Raw genomic sequence first — 20105 nt, 5'->3', positions numbered from 1 at the left:
TAACCTACAATATTTTCATAAACAATCTTATGTTACGATGTACTTATAAAATTCTTGATATCTCAGTTGCAATGACTTATTTTATGACAGCAGGCATATTTCATAAAGCCGCAATGAGTCTCCAAAAGTAACGACTTTCAAAGCTTATTAAATAGTAATTCAATGCTGGTTCTGGAAACACAATAAGCTAGAGAATATTGTTGTTTGTTCTTAGCGTGAGAATTCGCTATGTGTTGTTTTAATTTAAGATTCAATTGTCTGTCAGAAGTAGCAATGTAAAGTTACATAGATTGGAGAGGTAGAATAGCCGTTTTAGGAGATCATTTATATTATCACTTTATTATTCGATATCAGAATGATCAAATGTTCTGTTCATTATTTCTTGCATTTATTATTATTATTATTCATTGTGATTATAATATTCATTCTAAATTATTCATATATATAGTCATAAAACTAATTTTATTATTATATTTAATTTCAATTGGACATAATAATGTATAAAAAAGCCATCGACGATATAAATATACTATAAATGTATAAAAAAATAAAAAAATATACTCGGTCTATTCAAATTGTTACAACATAAACATAAAAATAAAAGAGAACATTGATTGAAAGGATACCTATGTCATTTTTATAACATTTACGAATGATGTTTAAAGTCGAGTTTTTTGTTGGTCATAGTTATATTCAGTTTATATCACATTTGCCAGAGCGTTTCTAAAAGGCCTCGCACTGTTTTATCTACGTTTTTAATGTCATTCTAGCTTATTTTCAGGTAGGGTGAAGGACTACTGTAAAAAAAGTAATCCAATTTATGCGTCGGGTAACGTGATGAGCTAACTACCTACTCGGATGGAAAATTCTTTCAAGTGAGATTGATCGAACAAATATCCTAACAGAACGATCTACTAAAATTCGCTTTTTTAAGACCTTTATGCGTTCGTAGCAGTAGTTAATATATGTACTTACCTATATACGAGGTATTATATAAATTTTCATTTAATGACTTTAGCACTAGAATCGTAGTTATATCCAGGATAAATATTGATTATATTCACGTACCTGTATAAAATCATTATATTAACATTATTTGTTAAGCATGTTTTGATTCAAAGTCTTTGCCTTTTTTATATTCATATAATTTCGTCGGTTGTTGAATTTATCACTTATTTCGCCGTACATTCACCTAGGTCGACGTACATCCGCTTAGGGCGGTTTCTGCCGATTACTTCTATCTATCTCAAAATATCTCTACCGTATTTTTTCTTTTACCCTCCTAAATGAATAAACCAATATACCCATTTCATTTTTGTACCTACTACATCGTTGTGGTCAATAAATAGAAACTAGGGAATGATTGGAAATTAATAAGTATATATTATGTGTAGGGGAAAATAATGTATCGTTTGAAATAAAGGTATAAATCAAGCCGTTTGGCGACGTGACAGGGCGACGGAACTACAATTACATCTTATATATTCTTAATCTCTAAACAAAATACATTTCAATACAATAGTTCCATTGGAATATGCCCAGATCCAATTAATTTAAGGAAAACCATTTGCAATTCTTTAGTCCTTTATGTTAATGATATTATCAATCGTGCAGTCATATTAATTAGCAAACAATTTGTTTTGCGTGAAAGCCGGATCTCGACGGATTACGCCCACATTTTACCAACAAGGGTGAATTAAGAACTAATTAAACTTCAAGCCCTCGTCCATCCAGACGTCGACCTTGTAAACAATGAAACTACACCTATATGGTACATAATGATAGTTTATAAATAGGTGTATTAAGATATATAAAATACTACAAAAGCATATTTGGTTTTTTAATCGAGAAAAGGTTTTTTCGTATCAGGTGATTTTTTCAGTTCATATTTTTCAATTCATATTATACATAAAAAAATAAATGAATTAGCTTGTTTATCACTTACACTCACGTAAAAGTAACAAAATCTACAAAACAAATGTAGATTAATTATCTATTTTTGTTCATACAAATAAATAAATATTGAATTTTACATTACTGGTAGAGATACAATAATAAATATACCAAAAATATTTTGTCAATAAAATAGAAAAATAAACTAAATCAACTCTATCCTTGATATTGAATATTGTCATCATTATAATATAGGTTATATAAATGTTGAGAAAAGAGCGGTATTTTTGATGGCCTTCAATTCAGTTCTATTTTATGAAATGGACAACTGATTTATGAGGAATTTTATAAAATGTCGATCTATTATAAACTGAGGATGCCTTTTGTAAGCCGAATTTATACAATTTATTTTTTATCCAGTTGTTTTCTTCGTAATAAGTATAAGCAATTGATACGTGCAATCTGGGTAATAGAAAACGATAATAATAACCGTCAAGAAAATTTGCCCTAGTTATGGTATCCGTTTATCTGTAGAAATAAGTATAGGCAGTTACGAAGTTAACTCAGAATGGGGCCTTTAAAAGCATAGTTTGTACTTGTGGGCGTCCTTGGGGAGCTTTCAGACATTCACCCGTTACGGGGGAGAATGCCAAAGTGTCTGCATCTGTCAGTGCAAAGATCCGATTCCTCGGTATAAGTCTATTTGTTTTTATTTTCCTATACCTATTATAATTGTATGTGTAGTGAAAACGAAATAAAAAATCATTAATCCGGATTAAGGCAATTCATACTCGTTCATACTCGTATAAATACTTTCACTAATCCTTCATTTCAAATATGATAAATTATGTTGATTTTTTCTGTGTAACTTTTACTTTGTGCTCTTGAGTCTCATAATTTAAATATACTACTATAATAGTACGTTTACATTCTGAAAGCATATGTTATATTTTGAGTTTTCTTTTTCAGATTATGCATCAGAACACAAGGCCGAATTGCTCTTGAAGCAGAAGTATTAAAGCTGTTTACAAAGATGTCAAGCACCGAGAACGATGGTAACGGCATCAGTGAGGCGTACTGTGTGCCGGGGGGACAGATCTTCCAAGCTGTTTATGTACAAGTGCACGGATACATCGCGCTAATAATTTGCCTGCTCGGTTCTGCTGCCAATTCCGTCAATATTGCCGTACTCAGTCGTAAGGAGATGGCCTCGTCCACAAACTCCATCCTAACCGGCCTCGCCGTCGCTGATTTACTCGTCATGCTCGACTATATACCTTTTGCACTGCATATATACACTAAAATAGGTTCAGAATATAACCGCAACTCATATGGCTGGGCTGTATTCGTTTATTTTCATTCCATTTTCAGTCAGACTTTCCACACGATTTCTATTTGGCTGACTATAACGCTCGCGGTTTGGAGATACATCGCAATAAAATTTCCACAAAAGAATAGGACGTTGTGTAATAAAAGAAACACTAATATAGCTATTACTGTGGCATACGCCGTTTGTCCAATATTGTGTCTTCCTATATATTTCGCTATGAATATTCGGGAAACGATTGTGTCAAAAAATGCAAGTGAAAATACCACGTGGAATGATACGGACAGTGTAAATTCTTCTGGAAGCCGCCCGCCGGCATACGCACTACAAATGACGGATAATACAGATTTACTTACTGCCATTTTTTGGATTTACAGTGTATTTATAAAACTTATACCATGTGTAGTACTGTCAATATTGAGTGTGTTACTAATTTTAAAAATGAAATCAAGCGATCGAAGAAGACAAAAGTTGTTGAAGAAATCAGCGATCACAACGAGCGAGGTACTGCCTACTATGTATTTTACGTACATCTAATATAATTTTTTTCTTCCATATAATTTTTTTAGATAAAAGATAGTCTATGTCCGTCTCTGTGATACAATCTATCTTCAAGTCTAATTTCATTAAGAATTCTATATTTCTGTAAAGGTAACAAACGACAGAGAGACATACTTTGGTATTTATAATTTTAGTACGGATTGATTGGAAAGAAGAATGGTATGATGATATATTATAATGATATGTTTTCATCATACCATTATGACATAATTTCCAATAATGCATTAACAACATGTTTTCTTTGCTCTTCACTTTCTTTTATCAATGACATCTATTGTGTAGAGGTCATTACTTATTTTCAATATTTTTTTGTGTAATGTAATATGTTTAGGGCGAGAAAGTGCGTCTCAATGAGGACGGCGGCGGGAGACGAGGAGGCGGGGGCCGCACGGATCGTACTACGCGCATGCTGGTAGCGCTGTTAGGTCTCTTCCTTGCCACGGAGTTGCCCCAAGCTCTTTTTGGTCTTCTTACCGCTATTGCACCGCATCTATTTGGCGTGTGTTATTATGCATTTGGTGAGTTTTATTTTTTAGAATCTTTATCTTTTCAATCTTCGAATCATTTCGTTACAGTAGTCCTGTTGTTTCATAACAATAGATTGAAACTTTTATGTTTGTAAACTGATTGGAAATAAATAATACGGGGAACTACAATACATCAGTCAATCATCGGTTAAGCTGTTTTTGAGATGAGGTGCAGAAAAGCACAGAATTAAGCAAATAATAATTCTAAAAAGTATTGTCTGACATGTGTATCTTGGTAACACAAGTGCAACATTATATATGTTTCTTTTCGTAACAGTTGTTAATATACAAACATTATATGTTGTTCGTTTACACTTTCATTATATGTATAATATTGCTGTCTTTAACTCGTACGTACGTTATTCTCGAATACATATAGATGTTAGATACATTACCTTCTTTATTATTGATCACTAATAAATCTCCAATCGCTAACGAGCCTATACCAATATTTTAACATGCGTGTCGCTGCTAAATGAAGCACATCATAAGGTAATTAATAGATTTTATCGTTTTGAAAGCTTAATAATGTTGATGCGATGTCATCGAAATTGAGCGATCGATTAATTGCTTACCTTGAGACAAAGCATATAGCGGATATAATAGCGTACTTACTAACAATGGAACATTACAAATAAAAATCAAGGAACTCTTGCTATTATTGGTAAAGTTTTCTACATTAAATAATATCTATAATGAATAGTTAACAGTACCTGCTTTCACATATGATAATAGCAGCAGAATTAAGCTACATAGTTTAAAGGTTCTACATAGTACACATGTTATCTAATTAGTATACATGAATGTATAACAATCTTTAACTGGTTATCGCTAGTAACATAGTACAAAATAAATAAAGCCCTTAGCGTAAATCTTACATAGAATAGCACAGCGTGCAGATGAAGAAGACGTAATGGGTGTAGAATATAATGTTTTTGTATCTTTGTATTGTTGAGGTTATTTGGATGTTTATTCGTTAGTACCTACTTGAAAAATTTTAAAGCATTATTAACAATTTAACAACAGATGATTTTTACTGCGGGGCGTAAAATACAGAAAAGAAACAAAATATATAAAAAAAAAATAGTGTATTTTTATCATTTCATAGAACTAGTAATTGGTCACTGGAGATATAATTATCTGGTTTTTAGGGTTCATAAAAAGTATCGATTAAAATATATCTATATTTATATATTGTACTCGTTTAAAAATTAAGGTTCAACCCACGTCAAATAGATTTTCAATTTACATTGTTTTTTAATGTGTTCATTAAGAAATATCTTCGTTAATCCTGAAGCGAATTTAATTTTGTTTTAGTCAAAAGTATTTAATTAACAGTTGGTTCGATTTGTCACAATTGAAGACAGTTTTTGTGGATCAAAGTCATAGATAATCGTTCTAAGCCATCGCTCATGTGGCACGCAGATACCGTCCGTCCAATGAGCCTATCTGTTATAGTAAACACGACATGGTATCTCGTTACCCTTGCACGCGATTGTAATTAATTCCCCGTCAGATCTCGGATGGGACTTTGCTTTATCACTGGCTATAATCACATTCACTTTGTTATTCTTGATTTCGTTATACTTTGAACACAATAAACACTTGTAATTTAATAATAAGTTCATTAACTTGCAATGAAGCGATAAATAGAAATTGTTCAAAGTTATCAGGTGTTTGGCTTTGTTGGATATGGTAAAATGTGTATGTGTATTGATTAGTTGTAAAGTACTTAGTGTATGGAAAAATTCGGTACAGCACTTCAGAATTTCACAGTCATATATTTTTACGGGTTAGCACAAGCTTGTTTTAATTAACATATCCTTATCTATATAACAAGCAGATAAGGATATGTTACTATTTAATCAGTAATCTTATTTTAATAATATAAAAGCACGCAAAAACTACTAAACGGATTTTGATGTAATTTTACAGTAATATAGCTTAGACTTCAGAATCATATATGGGCTATAAATTTTAATCGGGTGAAACCGCGGGCACAACTTGTATTTAATATAACATATCAATCAATAGTTAATATCTTTAAGTAGAATCAAACAATACAAAAAAAACTTGATAAGTATAACATGAACATGAAGAGATCCAATAAATAGTAAATTCGAATAGAGATAGTTTCGTTTTGATCCTAAATTGTCATAGGAATGGGAGAAATGTGTACCAAATTGTGATATGTGAGAAGAAATTGATCCCTCTTTTACGATAATAGAATACGTTTATCACAGTGCGTAGGTATAATCGAAAGCAGTCGTGGAAAACGAAAAATCACAAGACAATGGCGACTGATTGATAGTCCTTTTGGGAGTTGTTATTCACTAGCAGTTTTCGTGACTTCGTCTGGTGATTTGGTTGTGACTAACCATTTAAAAGTAAAACAAACCTAAATATTTTCCTCTATTCTCATCTCAAACAGTTACTTTACTACATATATTCCCAACTTAATTACGATTAGTCAAGCCATTAAGGCGCCATAACGTAATAAAGAAAAAGCTAACGCAAGCACTTTGATATTATATATTATACTGGATTTTATCCATAATCTAGTAAGAAACAAAACCACTTTTGTGTTTATGATAGTAATAAGGATTTTAACTATATCTAGGTTCCTAACGTTAATCTCACATACACTAATTCCTTATGGTTGACTGGTAGAGAACGCCCTTAGGTTCGCCATATGTACATTTATAAATTGTATGTGTGCATTAAAGTTTAAATAAATAAATAAATAAATACTAATTCATAACATTGATTTATTCATGCATAGTATTTTGACTAGATTTGTTGTGACAAAACAATAGTTACTTAGAATTCTTGGTATTAATATAGGCAGCTATGCCTAGATTTTAGAACATTTAGATGTCACAACCATATATGTATATATCTATATGCAACTAGCCGAGCATGTTCCGTATGTTTAATATAATTCGTAAAAAGTGCAGATACAGAAATATATTAATATTACATTTTGTGCACAAAATGTACCGAATTTATTCGGTACTACAGATCTCATTTTGAAAATTGTTTTTGTAGTTTATAACCCATTGAAGAATATTGAGAAAGACTATATAACATGTTTATAATATGTTACTTGTTGCACCTACGACCAACAGGAACGTACAAAAATATTTGATAAATGTTACAGAAACTGGGGAAATATGACGCAAACGTTTGATTGAACGATGAATCAACTAACAGTAAAATTATGATATATGATATATATGATCCCTTATTTCCGAGATGGGTAACTTTAATTCCCTATTTCATCACCATTTTGTTTAATTCACGACAAAAGATGACATATGCCTTCTTATAGGCCAAATTTATATACATGGCAAATTTTCATCAATAGATAGACACAGTGGCATTTATAAAATTATAATATCGGTTTTCGCGTTTCTTATACGATTCGACATAAATAACTCAAAATATAAATTTATACGAGCCTGTAGGTTAATCCATCAATCAATTTTCAAATCGATGGTACAAGTACACCTTTAACTCATTACGTCAATTGAATGATCAAGGTTTTATATGAAATATACTTGTAGAATATTTACTGTTTCTGTTAGTAATTACCTGTATTTAGTTTCTATAAATAAACATAGGTCAGTATTATAATAGACAATGCTGCACTTTTTATTTCATATCACCAAGTTACTCGCGAATTAGTTTAGTAAGTAGTAAGTAGTCTTACTTTTGGTTACGTTAAAATTGAGATGCCAAATTTTACATCCACTCATCCATTTAATCAGAAAGGTAAAAAACAGACCGACAGATAAAAATACTTTTGCATTTCTCATGAATAATTATTGTAGAATTAATGATAGTAAATAAATATTAATGTGCTTATATATAAATGTATTATCCCGAGATGAGCTGTCGTACACAATAAATGATACAGTAAACATGTCCTGTTATTTCTATTACTACAAACTTGGCTGTCACAGATAACGTAATATTATACTGGTACTCGTAATATAATGGTAGCTCGGAGTAAATTCGAAATAATTGTAGGTTACTCAGATGGAGAAGATATATTCGCATGACGAATATGTTTAATTGCTTAGATTAGTCAAATGTATTAAAGAGGAAACATCTGTTTTGTAATATGTTTATTTGTTTGTAATGGAGAAATCAAAGAAATAAATTATGTCATCAACTGCTTCTTCCTATTTATTTGGGGTCGGCGTAATATGTTTTTAAATAATAATAATAATAAAAAAACAAATTATGTTACAGAATAGACGTTTTTAAGACCTTAAGTTTAATCTTAAGCTTTACGGAATATAAAACTTGAAATATATTTCAACTTTCTGTTTACATAAATGCAGTTTTTAATTTAAAGAGGAAGATTGCAATTTAAATAATAGTTGAGCGAAACAGCTATTGATAAATGTGTTTTTAATTTCAGTACTGAGTAATGTTTTTCAGGTTTTTACATCACGATGAATTTCGGGTTTGTTTACGTTTCCATGAGAATGCCTTGAGTCAGAGATGAACTATTTAAAGACATCAAGCTCGAAAATATGATCGACGTTTAAATAACGTTTTCTTCTATTTGCTAATATTAACTAACACGATTAGAAAAAATTCAGACTCACCGTAAGGCTGAGTTCCTTAACTAATTTGTAGAATTTTAATTTAGTAAGACCAAGATAAAAAGTCCTTAATCTTATTAAAGTCTTTTAATGCTACCATGAAAGAAAAAGTTTAACAACAAGTAGGTATACTCATAAATTATTCATATATGAAAATAACATACTATGCCCAATCAGACCGAGCATGTGTCTTTTGTTACTTCAATGATATGGCTTGTAACTCATATTTCAAAATTTGCATTAGACTATGACCATGGCCATGCGGTCGTCATAAAATTAATTAGTAGGTATAGCGCTTTAAACTAGTATATAATATAGTGCTTTATAGAAATGTAAATGCTGTCAGTGGTTTTGCATGGGTGTGGTCGTTATACTTTCATTAGATGCTTATTTTATGCAACAACTCTACGTTTCTTTCACCTTTTTTATTCAGTTTTGGGAACTATAAATCAAATTATTCAAATACCAGCATGATGACAAATGAGAAAAAGTTTGTAAGCATAATTATGATACTTGGTACTGGTCTGTCTGATTTAATAAACTGAATTTTATTAGTTATATAGTCCCTATAGCAGAAGCCTTATTTAGTTTATGGCGAGATGGCGCTGAATATTATTTAGTATCCTTTAAACTGAAACATGGCACGCACGTTTTGCTACACTGTCTACTTCATGCCAGAAATAGGTAATATATTGTGTACATTCCCAGAAGAGTTACAAAGCTCTGCTAATATTTTATAAGGTATTTGTATACTTACCTGCAGTAAAATTACAGGTTGAAGAATGCGAATTTATAAAATTCGAAGGATTATGTCATATTTGTACTTTATTTTATGCAGAAATCTTTAGCAGATCTTTTTAATAATTTTCGATAATATGACATATTACATAGGTATTTATTACAGATTTTAATTAATTCTTACTATTTTTGTATGAATTAAGTAATATCGGTATCTTCGTATCTTTGTTAATGAATGTTTTCAACATTCAAGGGATTTTAAAATATTTTAATCATTATGACCATTGTTGATAAAATAATTTCAAAGAAAAAAAGACTACTTTATACTAAATCAATGAATAGAGAAATAAATAAAGCGACCTTTCTATTTTATAACACGATACTAAAAAGAAAATATAAGATTGGATTGCCAATTTCAATATCGGTAATCAGATTGTATCATGTGAAGGCAATCTGGTGATTTTAACCCTAATATATGGTGTTACGCTAAATATAACTCGTCAGAAATCAGTAAACTGATTGCCTGTTAAATTGCCATATGTACAGCCAATTTCCTATTATCCCAGGCTGCTTGGCGGTAGGTTCACCTTCTTTCTTGTGGATATGAATATTCTCGGCGTACGAGAAATTAATCTGCACTACGTACTACCTACTCGTCTCAGTTCACCTCACTACAATAGAAATAGTCAAAGAAATGCATATGAATGAGTAGACACACAGGTAGTTGGTAGGAAAAAATATATCTTCAATTTTTTTTAGTAAGATTAAAGGTGTAATATTACATGTTACTGATCATATGAACTATCCTATGCCAGTTAAAATTTTTCACTTATATCGACTATCAATTGGACTATTACGTTACATTTTAAATATATGCTATTTTATTATCTATCTATATTTACTTGTATATATATAAAGGAGTAAGGCAAGTACAGCAAATATATTTATATTTGCTGTACAAATACATACATGTAGTACATGTCAAATGATGACATCGTTTCTTGGGTTTTAGTCTATTTCAATAACGGAAAACTTTTTTCTTATTTTTTTGTGAAAGCATGGAAGGGTCGCCTTGGGTCCCAAGGCACCGTCAGCGTAGTGCCATTTACATAGGTGTCCTCTTATTGAATATTGCTGATACGACTTTACATTTTGCGATTTTTTGAAGTCTTGAGTTGAGAGCCTACTGTCTAAATTGACTATAAATTTTCTATATGTACCTAATACAAATAGAAAGATACATAGGAATTTGTGTTGCAGTATCTCTAAAACTAATATAGTCATGGCAATAAATATAAATTCATCGATTCTGAAAAAAATGCGAATTTTTGAGTATATTATTTTATTCTCCTGCATACAGAAAACTGTATAGCGACTTGACTAATTATCTGATAGATGCATTTATGTAGTCAGTCACATATCTAGTTTGTAAAATTGATAGATAGCTTAATTTTCAAATTAAGCTATCTATTAATTTTATTTACTGGCTTGGAACAATGAACTTCAAGTCAAAAATGAATTTCAAAAAGAGTCTTTCTAATTTCTATTCAGTTTTATGTAACTTACCTACTTTTTGGTAGTCAGATGAAAACACAACCTCATTATCGTTATAAAAACGAAATTGAGTATGAATTTATAAGACACACTAGTCTTTCAAAACTACGTTACCATAAGGTCTAGTCTAACAAGACTGAACAGCGTTCGTAAAATTACATTTCGATAGGCATCATTTTTCTCTGTCGGCCTCTAAATGAATTTTGTTAGAACTTTTTATTGTGTTCTTATTATTAGGTACACAATATTTTTATAAACTGTCTCAGAAGTTTACTAACATTTAAGTGCAAATGAGCTTTTTTTGCAAAATTAGTCCAGCATTTTCTATGCAAAGTTTTAAGATTGTAGGATGTTAGGATAAAATAATGAGAAAACATGAAAATTTATACGCAAATGAATATGGGAATTTGAGTTCATATGATCATGATTATAAAGAGACATAGGCATGTAGGTGGTATTTCGTGTAGGTTGAATATATTTAGACACTTAGAAGACTGGTATTTCAGATTAATATGGTAATCTACATATGTGAAACTGAAACTTAAAAAGACAGTAGCTGGTTTCATAAGATAATTACAAAAATAGACTTATTTTATGCAATTAATGATTATTTCTTTGTAATTACAAGTTTACCGTTTAGCATCAGACGGGCCGTAGGTTTGATTGCCACCATCCTGGTCTAAAAAAATATTACTTTGCATTTTTACATTATAACAAAGAGAAATACTTCTTTATGCAGTATCTGACTACAGTAGCACAGCAATATTTGTTTTGATATAGGTATTTTTATCAGCGTTTTGTTCTTATATTCGGCACTATCGCCTTATTTGTATGTGGAAAAGTAATCCATTTGTAGCTTTATTAATAACCTGTTCGTTATATTTAATTAGTTATCGTGTAATCATTGTCTTACCTTTATCCATTATTTGGACGGTAACTACAATAATTTTAATCGATATTTTGTTCCTACTACACTTTACACGATTCTGATTATTACGTATATAGGTACATATAAATATTGTTGGAGTGTCTGTTTGTAATATTGAAATAACAGTTTTTTGCTACATGCATATGAATATAAACACAGTACATACACCAACATAACATTTTTTATATTTTTTGTCTGTCTGTCTGTTTGATCCGGCTAATCTCTGAAATGGCTGGACCGATTGTGATGGGACTTTTTAGGTAGGTAGCTGATGCAATAAGGAGTAACTTAGGCTTCTTTTATTGTAGAAAAATAAAGTTAAAATCCACTCGGATGAAGTCGCGGGAGCAGCAAATAATACAATAAATTGGAACTTTATTAGAATTTATTCTCTTAGATTTTGGTTTGCATTAGTGAATTATAATTATGACTATAACGAGTGCTATAAATTGAAATAGTCTATCGTATGCTAATATACTATAATTTTCATATACCTTATTTCTGTTTCTATTTTTTAATAAATATTCCATTTATTCTTGTTAAGAAAATATAAATAAAGAGTTTGACTCTGTAAGATATAATTAATTAATACAAAGATGTCATAAATGTTCAATGTAATAATGTATAGCTAGTAATAAAATGAAATAAACCCAAAATAATGATGTAGGTACAGTAAATATTAATTATAATAATATTTAATAATGTTATTTACAATAATAAATATATTTCATAACAAAACAATATTTAATAGACTAATAAAGGAACAGGTTTACGTAGTAGGTGAAATAAATTACGTACAAGCTCTTGTTAACTTTCATACTCGTTAAATAATGGAATACGTAAAGTAGATATTTTAATAAACTCAGCCCGATATTAGAAATTAAATATTTAAAGGAAACTGCTGACTTTTTAGGACTGATCATATTTCTTCATAGAGTATTCATTATTAACCGTATTTCATGAGAGCAGCATAAGATATGAAATTGTAATTTAATTTTTAGATTTTGTATAGTTATTTGTGATGTACTCATGTTTGATATTTACAAATAAGTAATGCTTAGCTTAATAATAATGTTTTAGACTAAATAGTAAAACATATCCTTATCCGGTTTATCATGTGTCACTGTGCTATATTTCAGTAAGAATATTGGTAAAAATTTTAAGTTAGAAATAGTTTTATACTACGAATATAGTTACATAATAAAAATTAAGAGAAAGTAATTTAACTAGTATTTTACTAGGTAGGTATTCTGTAAGAGGCTATAGGTACCTTAATAGACCTTAAACATTTCAAAGTGGAATTAAGTTAAATACTAGAATTTCCTGATTAAAGTAGAAATGAAAATAGAAAAACAAAAATCATTTTTGTTGAGAGGCTCTATCCCTATAAAAAGCAAAAAAGAAATAAAAAGCACTCAAGTTCCCAGCAAACAGTTATTAAAATAGAAATCTTTTTCAGTGGACAATGTTTTTATATATTGTTTATTCTCTATGTTTTGGATAAAAAGCCTTTAGTAAAATCGTTTCTTTTTATTTTAATGTTTTTTTTGTGTAGTCATTGTACCTGCGATAAAACGTGGGACGTTAAACCTTGGCTGACGTCACAGCAGAGACTTTGCAACCCCATAAATTAGGTTTAATGGGGATTATCGAGCGAATACCTAATTTCCGGTCGGAACCAACTAAAATTTCGGCCAATCAAGATTAAATGCTCAAATTTAAGTTCACGCAATTATATCGATTGATGGTAGACCGTTTCGTTGATTGTTCGAATTCATCATTAGGTACAAATTTCATTAACTAGCATTCGTTCACTCGGCGTACATCCTAAATGGATACTGTCTGTGTCCGTTTACGATGAATGCCATCGTTAAATTTAGAATTTCTAAATTATATAATAAAATAGAAATAATCTTTATTCAAATAAACTTAATATAAGCACTTTTGAATAGTCATATATTTTTTTTATTCCAACATACATACAAGAAGTTCAATCATAAACTTGCGTGTTGCTTTTTTAAATAAATGTTATCCCAGAAATGTTCTTTTTTAATAAAGATTTTTTATGTAATTAAATAAAAGAACTATCGATAATTAAAATTTTAAAATATATAGATGCACTGGATTAAATAGCAACAAAGAATTATTGATAGATTTATCTTAGATTCAATTCATATTAGAGCTTATTATTATATATAAACATTATATGTAATGTTTACAAAATATACGTAACAGGTTATTAACTATATAATAATAAACATTTAATTTTGTGGTTTAATCAAATCCCTGAGTAAACGTTCTGTGAGGTTTATTGCATGAAAGGTAACACATTCAAATATACTGAGTGTACCTACCCAAACATCAATTTGTATTTAACTATGTTGTTTGGTAAAGTTTACTCTAGCTTTCATTTTGGAGCTAATTTACAAAAGTTCCCTTATTTGTTGTACCAATTCGAATTGGTAAAGTTCAATAGGTTTATTTCTATTACTTAAATTAATCAATAGGATATCCGTATGTGAAACTGATAGAAATAAACACTTAAATTTTTGTACATGTACTAAATATTACATATTATTTGTACGTTTAGAATATCTATTAATAACTTTCATAACTGACAAATATATATTAGCTGTTATCCGCGACTTCGTCTGCTTTTTTTGAGATCTAAAGCATGTCTGACCTCGTGATATAGTCTACTTTTACGGCTTGGATTAATATTTGTGTAAGTGTTAAAAGGTAATGGACAGACAAACTATATTTATAATATTAGTATTATTTATGAATAATAGTACCTATATGTATAAAATCTCAAGTGTTGCGTTCACGATAGCATCGACAATTGACAATGCCCCTGTCTATCATATCTGGGTCATTGACGATAGGTTATTGTATTTGACATAGAATTATATGTCTCTTCCTAGTCCTATACCAATTTCAAAGTTACGATTTAAGAAAATAATAAATAAATTAAATTTCTATTAGGTATTTGAATCTCTCGTATATGTGCGTGTTTGATTGCTAGCACATATGGTAAGCCACCTTGACATCTACAAGTCGGGCTGGAATTTATTAAGAGCAGTTGATACCTACTCAAATGGAGCTTACTCAGAAGCGCGAACCTAACTAATTTATAGTGTTTCACAAATTGCGGAAAGGTTAATTCCAATAGGATTAGGTAATGTTTATAAAGAACATTTTGGCCTTGGTTCTATTATGTTGTTTTTTTTTATTACTAACAATATTATAGAATATGAGGATGGAAGAGCATTTTACATGTCCGTAATGATCTAAAATATAATTATAAATGGATCCACAATACCTAAAATTAATCCGATTTTCATAAGCTTTAGTACTTATCGCAATTTAACTCCATCATTAATGCAGCGGATTATACTGCAAAGCCATCGGATTAAAATAAGGAAATACTTTGAATTAATATTATGAAATCGGAAAAAAGATAGATATAATATGGGAAGCACCGAAAAGCCGATACAGCAGTACATATATTTTTTATAAAGTCCTAGTGACCCGCTCATCTCACACCGGTATTTTAATGAATTTATACAAAACCCTAACGACTTACACACCAAAAACTTTCTCTTTAATCACTCTGTAGTTTTGTAAAAACGTGGCTAACATTCTTATTTTGTCAATCTTTATTTTATTTTATATGTAATTTAATAAATTGGTAGTTTATCTATATATTTCGAAATCTATCGCCGTACATGTATGTAAAGAAACGAGATAGATCGGCCGGCATTGAATGACTTGGCAGGTGATCGATTGAGTTTGATAATATCAGTGTAAAAAATTCTGATAATTTACTAAGCATGGGGAACTTTATGTTGGAAATGCGTAGAAATTTTACTGTGTCGTCAATTAAACTCAACCAGTATTTTCATCCCCAATTCTTCATTAAAATAATAAAAGCGAGAAACTACAACATAATGAGAACATAATTTGAAGAAAAACTTGAAGTAAACCCCAATAATAAGCCACTAATATATGTAGAGTGGCTTATATTAGGATTTACTTCAAATGCTACTGCTATTATATGTCATAATAAGGAAATCAATTGTGATAGTAGTTGTGAAATCGCTATCGTACCTACGTATATATGATTATACATATATACGTAGGTACGATAGCGATAATTAACAAATTCCTTTAAAAAATTTGAGATCCTCTTTGTTTTGATATGTGGGCGATAATAACAATAGATTCCACTGCACTATATATATTATAATATAACTAGTACCTATTTAGTAATAAATAGAATAGGTCGTTTATCTCTAGTTCCAATTATAGCATTACAAACGACGTGATAGGTATGCTCAGTAAGAAAACTTTAAAAGAATCTTACAGTCTTCTAATTATTCTTTTGTATCTAATGACTCACATAAGGATTTTCATTTATATAAATTTATATAAATGAAAATCCTTATGTGAGTCAAATGTGTAAGTTATATAACTTACTTTACTCTAATTACTCTAAACTATCTGACCCGCATATCATATTTTGGATCACACTTACTTGACATCTATCATTATATTTCGGCCAATTTATATAATATTTAATCTTTTTATATTATAGTCTATATGTTATTCTGATGTATAAGCTGCATTACTGTAAAGTTTCATCAAAATCCATTCAGCAGTTTTTGCATGAAAGAGTAATTTCAAACATTCATCCATTCATTCATACTTACAAATATTCGCGTTTATAATATTAGAGTAAGATTAAATCTAAAGTAAGCATCTAAACTTCATGTACACGAGCCATTCTATCAGGAAGTAACGTCGTAAATGTACTTACTTCTACATTTGTGTATTTTCATTAAAATCCACTGTAAATTTTGAATAAAGCTAAATTTTAGTCGTTGATAAAATTTACAATCAAGTCACATAGTTATTGTCTTGATGCTTGTTATACTTAAGTAACAAGCATCAAGTACTATAAGTAGGTATATAAAATTTGTAATAAAGTGAATTGGTGTGAAATGAGAAAACGCGCATTTTAGAATAGTTACAAAATATTAGGAGTTTCCTATTTGAGAATTAGGCATAGGTATAGCAGATTAATATTCTTAATGATGGCTTAAGGAATAAGAATGTAAAATAATATATATTCTACTTCAATAGCATTTAATTTTATTTGTATACATTTTATTTTAAACAATCTAATACGCGCTACTTTCTAATTTAATACTTTAAAATTATTTTTTTCTTAAGGTCATCAATTACATATATCGGAGAAAGTATAAAATATTATACTGCCTTTTGGTGTTATAGTATTTCTGTCCAGACTGTAATAGAGGCAGTTTTGGTGGTAAGTACCATGACGGGTAACCGGTGAGCCGTGTCGTCCCCGTTTACTATAAAATATCACTAAGGGTCAGAAATTGCAGATATTTTTCAGTGTTACCCTCACATTTATAATATATGGTCGATGTATCAAGTTCATTGTATAGAATTATATTCTTAAGAATGTTATAAATTACAACGCATTTGGACATGATACCTACTAAGTTTTTATCTATTATCTTAGTTGAGAATTTTGTAAATATATAACAATATTTCTAGGTAAGATTACCTATATCTATTTGGAATCATAATAAGAGGAGTAAAATCTGGTTGTATTATATTACTATAGAATAATTAATTTTTGGTTAACGTACGGAAAATTCTATGAATACTTTATATTCATTATTCATGTTCTACAACATTAGATCAAATGCTGGAAATTTGGTATGTTTTACAAGGTAAATCCAATTGTTCTTGTTGTTCTGTTTATTAATCATTTTGTCATTTCTCAATTACTATTTAATAATTTAATGATTTATTTTGAGGACGCGAGTCTTTTACATGACACACGTTTACATAAAATTCTCCATCTTTCTTGTCAAACAACAACCATAATCTGAAGTAAAACCAATATCATACATGCACGTGTTGTACTATATATATAGAATATTGATACTTTGTTATTAAAAGTAATTTACCTGGTGATTTTGATAAAATATTACAGAAAATAAACTTATATATTCGTACTCATCTATCGACATATTATAAATATGAATATGTACCTATATGTTAGACATTTTAATATAGTCGTCGATTTTGCAGAAATAAAACATTTGTATTCCGTATTGGTAATAGGTATGTAATTTGTGTTATCATAAAAACCTTAACGAATTTATCTGTATGTTATAAAAAACAATGCTGCATAATCTGCGTACGTCGCGTCGTAAGCGGGGCCATGATGTATCATTATCATTGTTTAAACATTTATGTGTGTATTGCGTAAGCTTTTATGGAAAATCGATAAAGTTTACGACCACATACGCCATTGCGATTGTCGGGGGTGAAGACAATGAGTTTAAATTATCAAAGTTCCAACATTCAACAGTGATAAAATGCAGATAGTGTATTCATCCTTAGTGACCCTTAGATCCTCTATAGTTTGACTTCAATAATCTTCTCTCATTTTGGTACCATATCTATTACTTTTGTACACGAAGTAAAGTCTTTTATTTTATCTGTAAAAAATACTGTACTTATTGGGAGTCCGAACGTGAGAGTGATATATTCATATAACTTTGTTTCATACCGTAGCCATGATTCTTTATCGCAGTTAGTTGAGCGCAGACATGTTCAATATACTTGCCTCGACTGACTGATCTAGTAATAGATCAAAGTATCAAAGTATACCCTAAATCCCCAGTCTAGTAACTTTGGATACCTATAAGCTTCTTTTATTACGTAACCATTCACAATCTATAAAAACAAAATGAGAGATAACTGGATTGTGCGGGTGAATCAGCGGTAAACAACTGGTAAATAATATGTATATTTGTGTTATCCAGTAAGATACCTAACCTAAAACTTACAAACCTATATGTTAGCGATAACATTAGCCAATCACCGATAACTAAAGTATTTATAATAAGCAATTTGAATTGGCAAATTCGTTTTTCAAGCTCACTGAAAGGAAAACACTCGTAATGACAAAAGTTACACTGTTTAATTATTTAAGATTTAGCAATGTCATTTACCTAATGGACAAATACGCCACGTGTAGGATTACGGACGTCCGAAACACCTATTTGTCAAACTAAAACGTCAGCCTTAGTGGACATTCATGACTAATGTTTTGTTTGTCTACAGGTGAGGTGATGGATTTGATGGCGCTTGTGGGATCAGCCGTCAACTTTGTACTCTATTGCAGCATGAGCCGGCAATTTAGGTCCACGTTCACGAGACTAGCACGAAAGGTTTTGCCCCTTCCGAGGGCTGACGGAGAAGCCTTAGTGTCACTCAAAACGTAGCGGTCGCAAGTTGCAGCCACCTCGGTTACCCATCTCTGAGTGGACATGAATGCCAAATCAACAAGTGGAGTTCGTACTGGAAATATTAAGGATTATCTAGTGATATTGTATATGGTTCAGTGATTATATTTAATAACATTCGTGACAAATATAAATAATATAGTAGTCTAAAGTGTTAAATAGACTTTATGCAATTTAAAATTTAATTATTATTTAATAACCATGACTTTAGTAACTATTGCATAAAACGTGTTCAAGTTATTTGAAAGCTCAGGTTTTTAAGTACATAATTATATTCATGTGCTCATTATTAATATAATTGTCAGATCGACTGTTAGAGAATAAGTCGCAGACTAAACTCTTAGTATCTTGTATATAAGTTAAATAGATATAATCAAAACGCATAAAAGCAAAATGGAGATAGATGGTGCAACGAGAACGAAGAATTAGTAACAGCCTAAATTAATAGCTTTACTGTTTAGGTAATAGTATCTAATAGTTCGGGTAAATTTATGTTTATCGAATATGCAAATTTGATCAAATAGAAGACAGTACAGTAGATAGATTTATAAGTTTTTCGGATAGTATTTGCTATTTTTGACCGTGCCATTAATATAAACACCAGCCTGC

At 30.1% G+C, this 20105-nt stretch overlaps 1 protein-coding gene across 1 annotated transcript; it reads left to right on the top strand.

Moving 5' to 3' along the window:
- The first annotated feature begins 2926 nt into the window (after positions 1–2926).
- LOC131850787 (G-protein coupled receptor dmsr-1-like) lies at positions 2927–19475 on the top strand. Its single transcript, XM_059201148.1, has 3 exons — positions 2927–3724; positions 4113–4299; positions 19315–19475. Exons 1-3 carry the CDS (start codon positions 2927–2929, stop codon positions 19473–19475), a joined length of 1146 nt encoding a protein of 381 aa, XP_059057131.1.
- Positions 19476–20105: the final 630 nt, after the last annotated feature.

The sequence above is a fragment of the Achroia grisella genome, unplaced genomic scaffold, assembly GCF_030625045.1.
Source record: "Achroia grisella isolate CSIRO2021 unplaced genomic scaffold, CSIRO_AGI_Agris_v1 utg779, whole genome shotgun sequence".
NCBI lineage: Eukaryota > Metazoa > Arthropoda > Insecta > Lepidoptera > Pyralidae > Achroia > Achroia grisella.
This window is presented reverse-complemented; position numbering and strand designations above follow the sequence as displayed.

Coding starts and splice junctions, on each gene's coding strand:
- LOC131850787 (XM_059201148.1), top strand. CDS start 2,927: ATGTCAAGCACCGAGAACGATGGTAACGGCATCAGTGAGGCGTACTGT. Junction 3,725..4,112: donor CAGCGATCACAACGAGCGAG/GTACTGCCTACT, acceptor TAATATGTTTAG/GGCGAGAAAGTGCGTCTCAA. Junction 4,300..19,314: donor CGTGTGTTATTATGCATTTG/GTGAGTTTTATT, acceptor GTTTGTCTACAG/GTGAGGTGATGGATTTGATG.